Genomic DNA, 14,800 nt, shown 5'->3' with positions numbered 1-14,800 from the left:
GGAGAGAGCAAGAAGAAAATTATAAGCCGGTACGCCTGATGCTGCTCATGGTGAAAGTACCAGGGCCTATTAAATAAGTGGTAACAGGAGATTTAGGAAATCACAATATAATAAGGCAGAGTCAGCATACTTTAGAACATAGAACATAGAAATCTACAGCACATTACAAGCCTTTCTGCCCACAATGTTGTGCCGACCACGTAACCTACTCAAGAAACTGCCTAGAATTTCCTTACCGCATAGCCCTCTATTTTTCTAAGCTCCATGTACCTACCTAAGAGCATCTTCAAAGACCCTATTGAATCCTATTTTCCCTGTTCTTCCTACATTGTCGGTAACCACATAGATCATGGCGGCTGTATCTTTCCCCCCTCCCACTCCAAATTCCTCTGTAGGTCGGGTGAGATGTCCCAAACCTGAGCACCAGGCAGACAAAATGGCCTTCAGGACTCTCGATCCTTGAAACAAAGTGATTTGTGTCTACACCCTGACTATACTATCCCCAATTACCACTACATTTCTCTTCTCTCACCCTTCTTGAATGGCTTCCTGAACCCCCAGTGGTGCCAGAGTTTGGCTGCTCATCCTTCCTACAGCCCCCTCTCTTACCCTCATAGACAGCAACAATCTCAGACCTGTCGGTCAAGCTCAAGGGCTGAGTCTCCTCCAGCACTGCTTCTGGAGTCCCCCGACCCGCCTCACTCTCAGTTACACCCTCGTGAGCCCAGGCCGTGGGCTGATTCTGAAGTTAATCTAATGGGTGTGACTGCCTCCTGAAACACAGAGTCCACATAATTCTCCTGATGCATCACAGTGCTCAAAGTTCAGGTGCCAGGTTATCAACTTTGGGAAAGGTGTAGCACCTGTTTTGCCTCCCTGATCAGGGTCACGTGAAGCCATGGGAGCAGCTGGTGCATATCACAAGTCCTGGTTAAGCTACCACTGATGTTTTTGTTTGAGTATATCACCAGCAGGGGAGGCAATAATAATAATAAAAGAAAGGGAAGGTGCATCATATCTAAACTTGAAAAACCTTTTCTGCAAGTGAATGGTTCTTGGGTTTGGGGTAATCTGCAAACAAGACTGCAGGATTGGTTAAAGGAAAATAAATGGGGATTAGGCATGAATACATTATTTTCAAGTTTTAAGATTATTAATCTTGGGGGTTGTCACAAGGGTAAGACTGGGCTCCAATGATTTTACTGACCTGGGTAAAAGGACTTCCTATTATGTGTTACGTTTGTTATTATTCATTATAAATACCAAGGTGTAAAAAAGATGCCAAGAGTCTGAAAGGGAATATCTATTCATATTAAATGAGTGAACAAGATGAAAACAGAATAGTATAGACAAATGCAAAGTTAACTGTAAGTGTGTCCAGAATAATGCTTAGAGGCCACATACCAATATATATTTTTGTTCAATGGGTCCTTGCATGTAAAATACGGAAGTTTAACAAGCAGGCTGAACAGTTATGCAGGTAAAATGGCATGTTGGTTTTTATTGCAAAAGCTTGGATGACAGGAATAAGGAAGTCTTGCTCCAAGGGCTTAGAATATTTGCGATTCTTCAGCATGGAATCCAAGGGTACTCAACAAAGTTCGCCAAGAATGAAAATTTTTTTTGGACCAAAATGAAATGAGGATTGACTGGGAAAAGTGTTGAGCTCAAATTGACCTTATTGACTGCTGGACTAGCCCAAGGCGCCAAAATGGCCGCCTCCAGCTGTCCTACATTATGTTTTGATTCCAATTTCCTTATTGTTACCTCATACAGATTTTCTAAGTGCAATCTGAAAAATAAATATATCCTGTGGTTGGATGAAAAGGACTGCCTGAAATGCCTATACTTTTCTATCTATCTACATATTTTCTCGTCAGATGCACAACAGGTCTGTATTGTCTTGTAAGATCATAAAATGAGCAGGCATATTAGTTTTAGAGAGAACGTTAAAGCAGACTGTGGAATTAATGGAAGTGGAAAAAATACCCTCTCTTTTAATAATGTAGCAATCATTATAAAGCCCAGTAATGCAGCTTAGCAACCTTTATATTGTGCACTGTCTTTGGCCTTCTGATTAATGAATGAACTGCACAGTACAATATGCCCTTCACTGTAACACAGTTTTCAGATTGCTCCTGAAGGGAGTATTATAGAGAGGGGTTAGTGTATTGATACATGCTCTGCTGTTGCAAATCATTTGTGAGGCAATGGAACAATTACTTTCTGCATGACCAGCAGTCTGAAAGCAGCCATGTGTGCTTTTCTGTGAGAAGGACTGACTGTATGGTATTATTCAGGTCACAGAAAACCTAAACAACACAGTATTTAGCAGCACTTAAATGGTTAGTCAACTACTTTTGCAGAAATCACTGCACTTCACAAACAGTTACATGCAAGATTTAATAAAAGAGAGAGAGAGATTTAAATAAAATCAGTGTGGGTCCAGCAATGCTAATTCAGTCGGAGATCCTGTCTGTGGTGTACAAGAGCTGAGATCCTTTGCACGAGTGGCAAGATGGACAACAATAAAACTGAGAAAAAAAGAACGGAATAAATGGACACAATTGAGGGAATTAAGGGTCAAGTACAGGGTTAAAGAAAGAGAGGAAAAATATTAAACAGGAGGAATGAATCCCCACTCTGACCTCTTGCCTCTTCTCTCCTGCGTGTCACCTCCCCCTGGTGCCCCACCTCATTTCGTTTTCCCTGTGGTCCACTTTCATCTCCTCTCAGATTCCTTCCTCTTCAGACCTTTACCTTTACCGCCCCGCCTCGCTTCACCTATCACCTTCTACCTATCCGCTACCTCCACATTTTTATTCTGGCATTTTCCACCTTTCTTTCCAGTCCTGAAGAAGCGTCTTGCCCAACATGTCAACTGTTTGTTCATCTCCATGGATGCTGCCTAACCTGTCGAGTTCCTCCTGCATTTTGGGTGTGCGTGTGTGTTGGTCACGGAAGTGTTAATTGCAGAGATGGGGAAAGATGCACACTGAGAAAAGGGAGGATGCTCATTGCAGTGATGACAAAAGGAAGTGGGTAAGTATAAAGAGGAAAGAAAAGGGGAATGGGCACCTGTGAAGCGAAAAGGTATGATGTTGATCACTGGGAATGGAAAGTAAGGCAATAAGCCAAACATGAAAAGGAAAGGGACAGCCAATCATGATTACAGGTTTGAGAAAAGAGAGAAACAAAAGCCAACTGGAAGTGCTAAAGAGGGTGAAAAATAAATATCAGAGCCAGACTGTGCCAACATTAAGAAGTAGAGGCAAGTCAATGGAAGTTTAAGACAAGCAGCATAAAGTAAATTCATCAGCTTGAATTTCAGGAAGTATCACAATAAATGGAACAAAGACAAAAAAGGCTAGTCGAAGGATAGAAAAATGAAATAAAACCATCAAAATAAACTAAAGGAAATTATTGATAACTACAGTTATGTCCAGCGGGGAAGAAAAGAGCAAAAATCTGGGGGAAAGGAGACCCATTCTAGATGGGGCAATGAGATAAGAGGCAGGAACAACAGAAATGATGTTTTACACAGGGGGAGAAAAGTGCCAGCATAAAATAAGGAAAAGGTTAAAAGCACTTGTACCGTCGGAAGGAAAATACGTGCTACTAAGGAGTAAGTGATGACTATGGGATTAACAGCTATGGGTGAAAAGAATGTGGTGTGTTCCAGAACTAATAGGCTAGAAGAGGTGAGAAGTTTTTGGGCTGGAACTGAGACGAAAATCAATGAACAAATACGGGAGAGGAGTTGGGGTGGGAGGCGGGCAAAAAGCCGAAGAAACTTTAACTGTTGTGAAATGAAGGGGAACTCCAAGTTAAAAAGAGGACTGAGATAGGTTTAAGGAAGAAGACCGAGTAACAGGCCTGTGCAAATGAGTGTGGAGAAGATGGCCCTACTGCTGAATTGAAAGAGATACAGTCTGTGTGCTAGATTCTGGGGGTGTGTTACAACAGAAACTAGAAGGGAAGTTTCGGATACAGTAAGACATGGCAATTGTAATTTTTGGGGAAGTAACATTCTGGTTTGTCTGTGAAAAATTCAACTGTCATATTATTTATTACTTTCGTGCAGGGGTTCTCAAACTGGAGTCCATGGACTCCTCAGTTATGGTAAGACTCCATGGCATAAAAAAGGTTGGGAACCCATGCTTTAGTAGATTAATGTCTATTAATTATGAATCTTTACAGTTTTTAATTAGAATGCATAATATTTTATGTAAAGATTCCTAGGGGATCCGGCCCCTGGTCACATGAAAATGAAGCACCAGTGTTTGTGCCTTCAACATTTGACAATTAATTGTTTTCCCTCCAGTATACAGTAAGCGACTAAACGCTGGCTCTATCCAGCACTAAAGTTACAAAGCTCATGTTTTCATACGCCATAGGCTTATAATCAGAGACATTTCAAAGCAGTAAGCAGTTTCTGGGAGTTACCAAGGGGTTTCTGCCAGGTTTTTCTGGTGACAAATGAAAATGACTTAAAGCTAATGGCAGAATGGAGAGGAAGTTTCTGACTGATTAGATTCTGTTGGCTTTAATCGAGCAACCTTCTGGTTTAAGGGAAATCAAACAAAAATTGAAATGGTGATACTTGGATGGGATGAAAATTTCGATTTGGAACCATGCTCAGCTTTAACAGAGCGCTGCTAGACATTGCATATGCCTGCCAGTCTGGGCAACAAAGTCTGCCAAATCTGAATCAAATTATTTTGTCATTTTGAATCTGCATTTTACTTTGTTATAATTCTTGACTACAAGTGTTAATGAAAACTGACTGCCATTTAAAACTTTCTGCATTAGAATTGGCTTCATTTATTTTGCCTTACATTGTTCAAAGATTCCTTTACTAGTGCACACAATGTTTCAGTGCTTCTGTATTCGTTCCTCATTCAACCTTCCATGCATATTTAAATGGGTGTCACTTGCATATAAGAATATACAGTATATACGCTGTAAATCTGACACTATTCATTTTCCCACAAGCATTTTTATGCCATTCATAAAAATCACAACATTCTTTCTAAATACTGTATTGAGCATTTCTAAATCAAAGGTCACTTCAAATAATCCAGTTATAAAGCTATACTGATGTGCAAATTGAAATTCTCCGAAGGTCCAGTACTGTAAAATATATACTGTTGAACTTTTTTAATTTGACAGTATCTTTGTAGTCCAAAATTGGTACAGTAATGGCCAGGAGATTGTTAATACAGTGTATATTCCCTCTTAAAACCATTTTACAACAATGCTCTTCAGAGTTTAGCTTTTGCTGTAACTCATAGATTTAAAAAAAAACATTTATGTGGCATTTTATTCAGTCATAGTTATTCAAAGTCAGTTTTTTTTCTATAAATCAATTCTGATTGCTTTAGAAACTCAGTATACAACACACACTGGCAGCAGTACACTTCAGACTGAAGGGACTGTGCGACTTGCACTCAGGGAAGGATACACCAGAAGCAAACACCAAAGTCTTTCAAGTAACATTAAAGAAGTCTAGCAGGACAGATTGAATTTTTGTGACTCATGAAATCTACCGATACTGCAATGCAACACACACACACACACAGGAATAGTGCTTTTTTCTAGCATAGGGCCTCAATTAGAATTGCCTCAAATCTAATCTTCTATTTGTTTTGTTGATATAGGGATATCCCCCGTAGAGCACTGAGAGGAATGGGTGTAGCATTGCTTTTCAAGATCAGTTAAAAACATCTATTGAATCAAAAGAAACCCAAATCAAGTGCAAATATATTGGTCCAACTTAAATTTGCACTTCTTTCATCTTATTTTTTTTCTCTTGCAAGTACATGATGTTTTCCGGCAGGAATTCATTAATTGCCAAGGCTGTAATGCAAAAAAAATGTGTGCATATTGATGTTGATTGGTTTCAGGGATTGAAAACTGATGTGAAATTGATTAGGGGATTATTGTTTTGCTGAAAGTGTGAATGCAACAAGCCATATGATTTGAATAGAAGGATTAATTTGAAATGTCAAAAATCTTGATGCCTTTGGGACCTCCATGATTGTATTAGTGGCATCAGCGCAAATCCCATAGTGTTACAGAAACAAACACAGATATGGTTTTCGTATCACTATTGGGTTTTATTCTGCTTTAGTCAAATGAATGATATTAAACAGTTTGCTTTCCCCGATTACCTCATTTCTTCCCCTTTGCCTTTGGATCTTTTTACTGATGCCACAGTTTAATGTCTTCAAAGCAAACAACAACAGGAAGTCTTTAAAACAGTTCACATACTTCTTCATTTAAATTCACTATCCAGGGTTTTCTGTGTATTCCTAGTGGCCAACACTACTGAGAATTGCAAAAGTATGCAGAAATACAGAATATTTAATGATTAGCAGTATTTTCTGAATAAACTAATAAAGGAGCTCAAAGGATTACTTTTTGTGAGTAGCTATAGTAACCAAGGTTCTGCCCCAGGCTTTACTTCATCATCTACATTTTACAAAGTCTTGCATGCTGGAAAAGTGTGATGGAAAGCAATTTTTATTTTACTAACTGCAGCATTTTCCAGTAACATAGCTACAGGGTGCTCCATCGATTGACCATGAGATATGCAAACGATTCCACAAGTGACCTCACTTCATAACCCATGAGAATGGAAGTTCTGCGCAGTCCAGTTAGGTCAAGTCATGAGCATAATAGCTTCTGTGCCCCTATAATGAACATTCCAGCTTCCCACGCTGGAAAACAGCTCTCAAAATCTTTTCTTTCTGGAACAGACTTTCAACAATTTATTTTGATGTTGTGATATTTTTACGAGCACTTATTTTAATTAACAAAAAAAAATAAAAGTGCCGAGCATCTCTGTGGAGGCAACACAGAAAGGAGTTTTATTAAGTGAAGCTGTCAAACATGTTCCATTGCTATAGGGTAATATTAGGCCAGTGAGTACTGATGCATGCTATCCTATTCAGTGCATGTTACTCAGTGGTTGACAGGACATCTTTCATGGTATCACTGGTGCAGAGATGTCAGGAAAACATCCAGTAAATGACCCAACAAGAGGGTTCTGTATTTCCTCAGTGAATAGTTTATGTATCTACTGGTAAATACTGGCTTTCTTAAAAAAAAAATTGAGTACATTCTTACGCCTGCACTTGCTTCTGTACGGGTGGGGGAACTATTGGAAAGGGCAAAAGGATAGATGTCGTAATCACCCTTTTGTGGCCACGGATTCTCACAGGAATATATATGATGCAACAGCTGAGAACCAGCAAGAGAGAGTTCCATTCAATAAATGAAAATAGCCTTCCTTGCCTTTGTGGTTTTTTTTAGAAAATTTAAAATTTATTGTAGAAATATTCAAAAATCAGCTTTACATTTGATATCTACATGATAGGTTTTGTATTTCAAATCCGTTACATCGTTTGTATACCTAAATGACATGTCATGTAGCAGAATGTCACTGACTGAACAGGAATAAGGTAACAGCTGTTTGAACAGTGGGGAGTGACATCCCAGTGGCAATTCAATTGCACTCGAATACAGGTTTGGACAAATAAAGGTACAAAAGGCTAAAGTGTTCCACACAGTTTCAATGTTATCTTTACTTCAAACTAAATTGATGCATTTTCATCAAAAAGCTCCCGCCTGCTTCAGTTGAAAACTTTTTTCATGTTCTGTTTCCCTCCCGCCATGTTTTATTGTTTTGATATGTCATCTTAATTCTTTATCGTTTCTGCAACTTTTACATTCGTGCAGCCCCTCTTTCCAGTAAGTCTTGTTCATTATCACCTGCTACAATGAGTGTTCTATAACAGCCAAATATAACACAAATAATTTTGGAAGTAAGGTTTGGTTATGCTTTAACAGTTAAAATACCAAGACCTGCACAAGATTGCCAAGGCTCTATATCAAATACCATGCCTCTCTCCAAAATAACATTGCTATTCTTTTTTTACTGAACTTAACTCTCCCATAAGCAATAATTATCACAAAACACTGATTTTCCCCAATATGCTGCCCAGTCTTTAGTCTGGGGTTTAAGAATTTGGATAATCATCTCTGTATTATCAATCATTAAATTATAAAGCTTTTATCTCTCATCACATTTCACTTTAAAATCTATAAACAAAGTTAGGGGAACATCATGCACAGAAGCATAATGAAGGCAGAAATACAGAAGCATAAACATCCCGACTAGTACAATAATGACTTAAATAACTACTACTAAACTCATACAGCTGACGTACTAACAAGTGCTTTACGGGGAAAGGAAAAGGCAGTTTTTAAACAGTTTGTAAAAACTAAAAGAAAATCTTTTACATTGAAGCGCTGTCATCAGTGCTGTCATGTTTAATTCTTGTTGATTTATAATTTTTATAAATCCTGGCGCCATGCTGAGTTTATCACATATTTAAGAACAAGTGCTCTCGGAATACAAAGGGTTAAGTAATGATGGAATGATCGCTTGGTATGGCATTGTGGAGAGAGAAAGATGGATGCGAGTCCTGTCTAGAAGCACTTAATTTATAGAAGAATTAAACTAGCTGAGCAGATGGAAGAAGATACATGAAGACACAGGCAGCAGCAGCCTTTCCATCCCAGACCATAAATTAGTCTGATAAATGGGAAATTTATGACCTTAAAATATCTACCATCACCTATCATTTCCCTGGTGCTGTCACTGTAATGCTATGAAATGCAATGGGAACTGCAGACAAGGAAGGGAACTCACACTACACCAGAGGATTCCTCATGCAAAAAGCCCAGGTATTTGACAGCACAGCTGCAGATAAACAGTTGAGTTCATACAGCCCATTCACAACACCGAGATCTGCTTGTGTTTTCTGCGTTAAAAAAAAATCTGCTCTCTGATAATAGCAAAAACATCCCAGATCAAGCACAGGGAAGATGCGAGCAGTCCTCTGTGGTGACGGGTTGTTAAGACAGACGATGTAATTTTTTTTCCGCTCTCGCTCTCTCGCTGTCCGTACAGCACAGAGTACGATGCCCAACATCTCCCCCCCCCCACCCACATAGTGCTTCCAACGCAACAAAAGACTTGACCCCATAAAGCAAGGGCAAGACAAAGGAGCTCATTTCAATGAGGCACTTACCTCCTGGAGAAAGAGAAAGGCTGGAGTGCAGGGGATGGTATGAGGGAGCATAGCGGAGTTGGACAGCAGGATGCAGCCGGAGTTTGCCATTGAACAGAGCCTGTATCGGGACGGCGCGCGTGTGTATTGTGTGTGTGTGTGTGTGTGTGTGTGTGTGTGTGTGTGTGTGTGTGTGTGTGTGTGTGTATGTGTGTGTGTGTGTGCGTGTGTGTGTGTGTATCTCTGGAGCTCTCTCGCGCTTGATCTCGTCCTCTCTCCCGTTCAACTACTTAAACTGCATTCATAAAGTGCTGTTCTGCGCTCTGTTTTGAAGCCGACTGATCAACGCAACGAATGCATTCATATTCAAAGACAGGGGGTTTCTAAAGCAGAAAATGTTTGCGCGGTGCAGGGGTTATTGTACATTCACAATCAAGTGGAAAAAGATATTCATGAAAATCAGCAGTTTGTTAGTATCATTAAATAGTATTCAATAATGAAAGTTAAGTAATATATTTTGGGACTATTTGAACTTTAAGAATTTCAAGCTCTTCTTATCAGTGCCATGCACGCACAATCTTGCACCATTGGAGACATCGTTATGCCTAATTTAATATTTTTTTGAGGAGCAATTTTTGTGTGCTGCACTGTGTTCAGCATATACAGAACTGGTTCACCCTAAGTTACAGATTGATTAGGATTGCAGCATTGGGAGATTTGCCGAAAGTATCATTATCTAATCAATAATCATTTTACCAACAGAATGATTATTATTCAGACATAATTGACAGATTGCATTAAGCCACAAAGTTTTGCATTTTGAACTTTCTCAGGTCGCCTTGACCCTCTAGTCTTGGGAGATACCCAGCTGAGTATGTCTGGCCTTCTGCACCTGAACAGGATGATGGTCAACTGTTGCCTAACCCTTCCTTATCCTTCCCTATTCTGATAAGGTGTGAGTCAGGAGAAAAGAGGAATTAAACAACCAAAAAAAAAATTGCAAGTATTTATGTTCTATGCAACCGAGGCTGAACCCTGCATAACCTCAGAACTCAAAGCAGCCAAGGAAGCATTTCATAAATGATGTAGTCACAAAGATGTTTGTGGGCCTAGGCTGTTATTTGGCTGAGACCTTACTGGTGAGCCTCATCACCCGTTGGTGGAGGAAGGTTCTCCTCACATTTTTCTCTAACCCCACCTTCACCTCAACCCCAACCCCAACCCCATGTCACTGACATGCAGAATCACGAGATACCTGAGGACCATGGCTTCACATCTGGACAACTTTTGAGTGGTTTTGGCAAGGGCGGTGGGGAAAGAACATAAACTCAAAAAATATTACACTTCCTGCTGTAAAATGACAGTGTAGCTCTGTCATTTTCCCACTGGATTTTTGACTGAAGACTGGGCCAACTATGATGTTTTACAGCTTCCAGAGTATATAAGCCAGCATGTAATACATCTAAAACAATCTGTGGGAATGAACTATAGACAGGGATCTTAAAAATGATAAGAGTACATATTTATATCAATTCATGTAAAATAACAGCTTCAATATTAGGATGGGCGTATTTTTTCTCTTTGATGATTTTATAGGCTGTTGTCCTATCAGAGGATGCCCAAAAATCTCACTTGAAATATTTTAGGCTTTTTGGATGAGATTATGGCAGATTTCAGCCATCCACTGGGGTTAGTGCTTCTGCCCATCCATAGCATGCGCTATGATCAAGCTAGGAACTCCCTGAATTGTGTATCAATGCGCCTTTCATATAAGCCCATAAGACATAGGAGCAGAATTAGGCCATTCAGCCCATCGAGTTGACTCTATCATTCTATCATGGTTGATTTATTATCCCTCTCAACCCCGTTCTCTTGCCTTCTGCCCATAACCTTTGACGCCCTGATTAATCAAGAACTTATCAACCTCTGCTTTAGATATATTCAATTACTTGTCCTCACAGCCATTTATGGCAATGAATTACACATATTCACCACCTTCTGGCTAAAGAAATTCCTCCACATCTCTATTCTAAATGGATGTCCCACTATTTTGAAGCTGTGCCCTCTGGTCCTAGACTCACCCGCTATAGGAAACATCCTCTCCGCATCCACTCTATCGAGACATTTTAATGTTCAATATGTTTCAATGAGATTCCACCCCCCCCCATTCTTCTAAATTCCAGTGGGTGCAGGCCCAGAACCATCAAACACTTCTCATATGTTAACCCTTTCATTCTCAGAGTCATTCTTGTGAACCTCCTCTGGACCCTCTCCAATGCCAGCACATATTTCCTAGACAAGGGGCCCAAAACTGCTCACAACACTCCAAGGGCCTTCTGACCAATGCCTTATAAAGCCTCAGCATTACATCTTCGGTCTAACGTCCTCAAGAATGCCAATATTGAGTTCCTTACCACTGAGTCAACCTGCAAGTTAATCTTTCGGGAATCCTGCATAAGAACTCCCAAGTTCCTTATGCGGTTTGCTAAGAAGGGCAGGGCATTCCAGCCAGACAAAGGGCAGAAGTGTATCTTGCTAGGTTATGATTTTGGCTGTGATCTCCAAAGATAAAAAAAAAGGGCAATTGTTTTATTTGGGGGATACAATGCTTTGAATAATTGCAAGTGTATTTTCTTCCGCTTTCTGAACTGGATTTCTGGGGCATCAACCTGCAAGGTGACCTTTAATACTTTGGGGTACAGCAGTATCACTAAAAGTAAAGAAAATCTTCCTTCCAGCGAACAGAACAATCACAGACTGGGCATAGAAGCCCCACATCTTATCACACTTCAGCACTTGCGCCTCGCACTCTGCAGCATGTGAGCATGTATAACATTCCTTGGCTGCATAATCTATAGGTCAGATCTCTCATTTAAATTAGCTATACTTTTTACTGCCTCAGGAAAGCAGCCAAGATAATCAAAGATCCCACCTACTTTGGATATTCTTTCTTCTCCCCTCTTCCATCGGGCAGAAGATACAAAAACTGAAAGCACGTACCACCAGGCTCATGGACAGTTTCTATCCTGATATTGTAAGACTCTTGAATGGACTTTATATACAACAAGATGGACTCTTGGCCTCATCATCTACCTCGTTATGGTCTTGCACTTTATTGTTTACCTGCACTGCACTTTTTCGGTAGCTTTTATACTTAATTCAGTATTGATAATGATCTCTAGCTCTAGGCATTGTGCAGTGATTGGATCTGTATGAAAAGTATACAAGTCAAGCTTTTCATTGTATCCTGGTACACGTGACTATAATAAACCAATACCAATGTCAATTCCATGAGGATGGCTTGAAAATATTATATAATTAGCAGATATTACAGAAGAAATTTCCATCTAAGAGTATTATTGTTGGTATCAAAAGGAAGAAGAGAAGGTGGTGCAAGTGAATAGTGTCACTGCAAGGTCATGCTAAGTGATGGCCGCCCAGCCTCTCTAATCTAGAAACTTAAGCATATTGGTTCTTGAGTGCACCAGGATCATGCAGGGTATGCCAAGAGGGTAAAACTTCTCCCATGGACTGCAGATGACAGTGTTGTTATCCATTTCTGATCCATGCACATACAAGGAACTGGAGATGCTGGAACGTGGAGCTACATACAAAGTGCTGGAGGAACCCTGTGGGCCAGGCTGTATCTATGGAGGGAAATGGATAATTGGTGTCTCGGGTCAAGACCCTTCATTTGGTCTCTGTGCATTGCTGCAAATTCCAGCGTCCGCCCTGTCTTGTGTCTCTATTTTACTGCTCCACTGTGAGGTCTCTTCAAGGTTTGCCTACTGAAGTTATTCCTCCAGTCCAAGTAAAGGGTCTTGATCTCAAACACCAACAATCCATTTCCCTCCCTAGATGCTGCCTGACCCACTGAGTTATCCAGTCCTTTGAGTGTTGTTCTAATCTATGCATACCTTTTAGACATTCAGGAACCCTGAATATAGATGAAGTTGTTTTGCTCAGTTGGCCTTTGGACCTCAAGAGCTAATTGATTCACTTGTGGCATTGTTTCCAGTAATTTTGCTAACATAGCACGTAAATGAATGTGATTTGAGCACTCCGCTGGACAATAAGTGAACTCATTATGACTCAGGTTAGCAGTTAAAAAAGAACACCATTGAACATGAGGGACCACGAAGCATTTACTAAGTGCTTTAACAGTGCTAATGATTGTGATAAAAACTTGCTGTGACCACTGAAATAGCTGAAAGAAAACAGAGTAACCCCAGACATCTTGGCTGCAATAAGCACCAGAAAACCACTACGCCTTCTGTGGCACTATTTCTTAAAGATGAAATGCTGGTTCTCCACAGGAAATATTTGGGTCAGCGAATTACACAACCATGACCTATTCATCTCATGCATGGGAGGATATGACAGAATGAGTTAATGCACTGTCTGAAAGTATGAGAACCACCAAAGAAGAGTAGCACAAATTCAGTGACAAGTGAATGCAGTAGAAACTACTCTGCACTCTACAGCACCACATTGTCTTCAGCCAATGAAGTTCGAAGAGTTTCATTGCAATGGTCACAACCGCCAAACATACAGTAGTTTACCTTACGATATCTTGCATCTCAAAGAGATTCATCCAGTGTTTGTGACTGAATCAGCCAGCAGCCAATAAGAACAGCACCCGATCGATCGGTATGGAAAAATGGGTAAGGGCTGGCTAAATTCTCCAGTCAGTGCCATTTGTGCACAATGGTAGGAGCAGAATGAGTGTAATCTTTGTGCCATCACTCAGAACGTTGCACACCATGAATACATACTTTTTTTTACAGTGACCTGAAGTGCCATATACCACTCAAAGCCAGACATCTTACTCTTCCTCCTGTGGCAATCTCCACCATCAGTACTGCCCAGGCAGCTCTATTGTGAATCTGTTAGTGTTTTCTGAAATATCCCCTGCCTGAAAAAAAATGAGATGCCACATACAAGCAGTAAATATTTTCCCAGTAGGTGCATCACAAGAACTTTATTCCGTGTATCTACACCGAGAGACACCATACATGGCCAAGTGATTTTTGTGAATTACTGATATAGGACTGTAGTGATTTTAGTGAACATTTCAATGCCCTACAAAGAACCAACATGATCAGTATCATCCCTATCATAGGTGAGTTGTTGATTACTGATAGTCACCCAATAATCACCAGCTGCCTTTCTCGTGAGCTGCTGACAAACATCTGAGGCTCCCGGCATAGAAAGAGAGTATAGTCACCAATCCCCCAAATGTATTTCATTACCAAGAGTGTTGAAGCCAGGATGAATAATGTGCCAGTGATGTGCAGATGATTCTGATGGCATGCTGTGAAACCTCCTCACAAGCTGCATCCTGAAATTCTACCTCCATCTGGTTATCCTTCTCTTGCTTGCTGATGTTGACCTTAATTTTACTATTACACTGTGTCCATCATTTTGGAGACTTTATCTAAGGTATGCTGCTAAGTCATCATCTTTTCTAAGTTACCTGCTTGATATACTATTGTAAGCAATGATTAAGCACTTTACTTTGGCATGAAGCACACTCTTAACAACCCCTAATATCATTGATTGGTAACATCATTTAAGGTCAAGGAATCCCTCGGGGCTAATTCAACTGGCCTCTTATCATACAGCCCCGTGTATGGAATGTAGCTGTGTGCAGAATACAAGAGTGACATTCTTGGGTCAGTGATTAAAAAAAACCCTGAGTCCAAAGTGTAGTGCTTAAG

At 40.2% G+C, this 14,800-nt stretch overlaps 1 protein-coding gene across 15 annotated transcripts in view; it reads right to left on the bottom strand.

The window, feature by feature from the left end:
- The window catches only part of rbfox3a (RNA binding fox-1 homolog 3a), a 1,578,835-nt gene that overhangs the window by 474,738 nt on the left and 1,089,297 nt on the right, over window positions 1-14,800 (bottom strand). The window contains exon 1 of one of the 15 annotated variants that reach the window (XM_063074388.1): window positions 9,102-9,207. The exons of the other annotated variants lie outside the window; for them this stretch is intronic. Coding sequence (XP_062930458.1) covers window positions 9,102-9,191 — 90 coding nt within the window. The 5' untranslated portion in view covers window positions 9,192-9,207. Of the gene's footprint in view, window positions 1-9,101; window positions 9,208-14,800 lie in introns of those variants that run through there. 15 annotated transcript variants of the gene reach the window in all.

This window comes from Mobula hypostoma, chromosome 22 (genome assembly GCF_963921235.1).
Source record: "Mobula hypostoma chromosome 22, sMobHyp1.1, whole genome shotgun sequence".
Classification (NCBI taxonomy): domain Eukaryota; kingdom Metazoa; phylum Chordata; class Chondrichthyes; order Myliobatiformes; family Myliobatidae; genus Mobula; species Mobula hypostoma.
The sequence above is the reverse complement of the archived record's forward strand: the minus strand, read 5'-3'. Positions and strand labels throughout refer to the sequence as shown.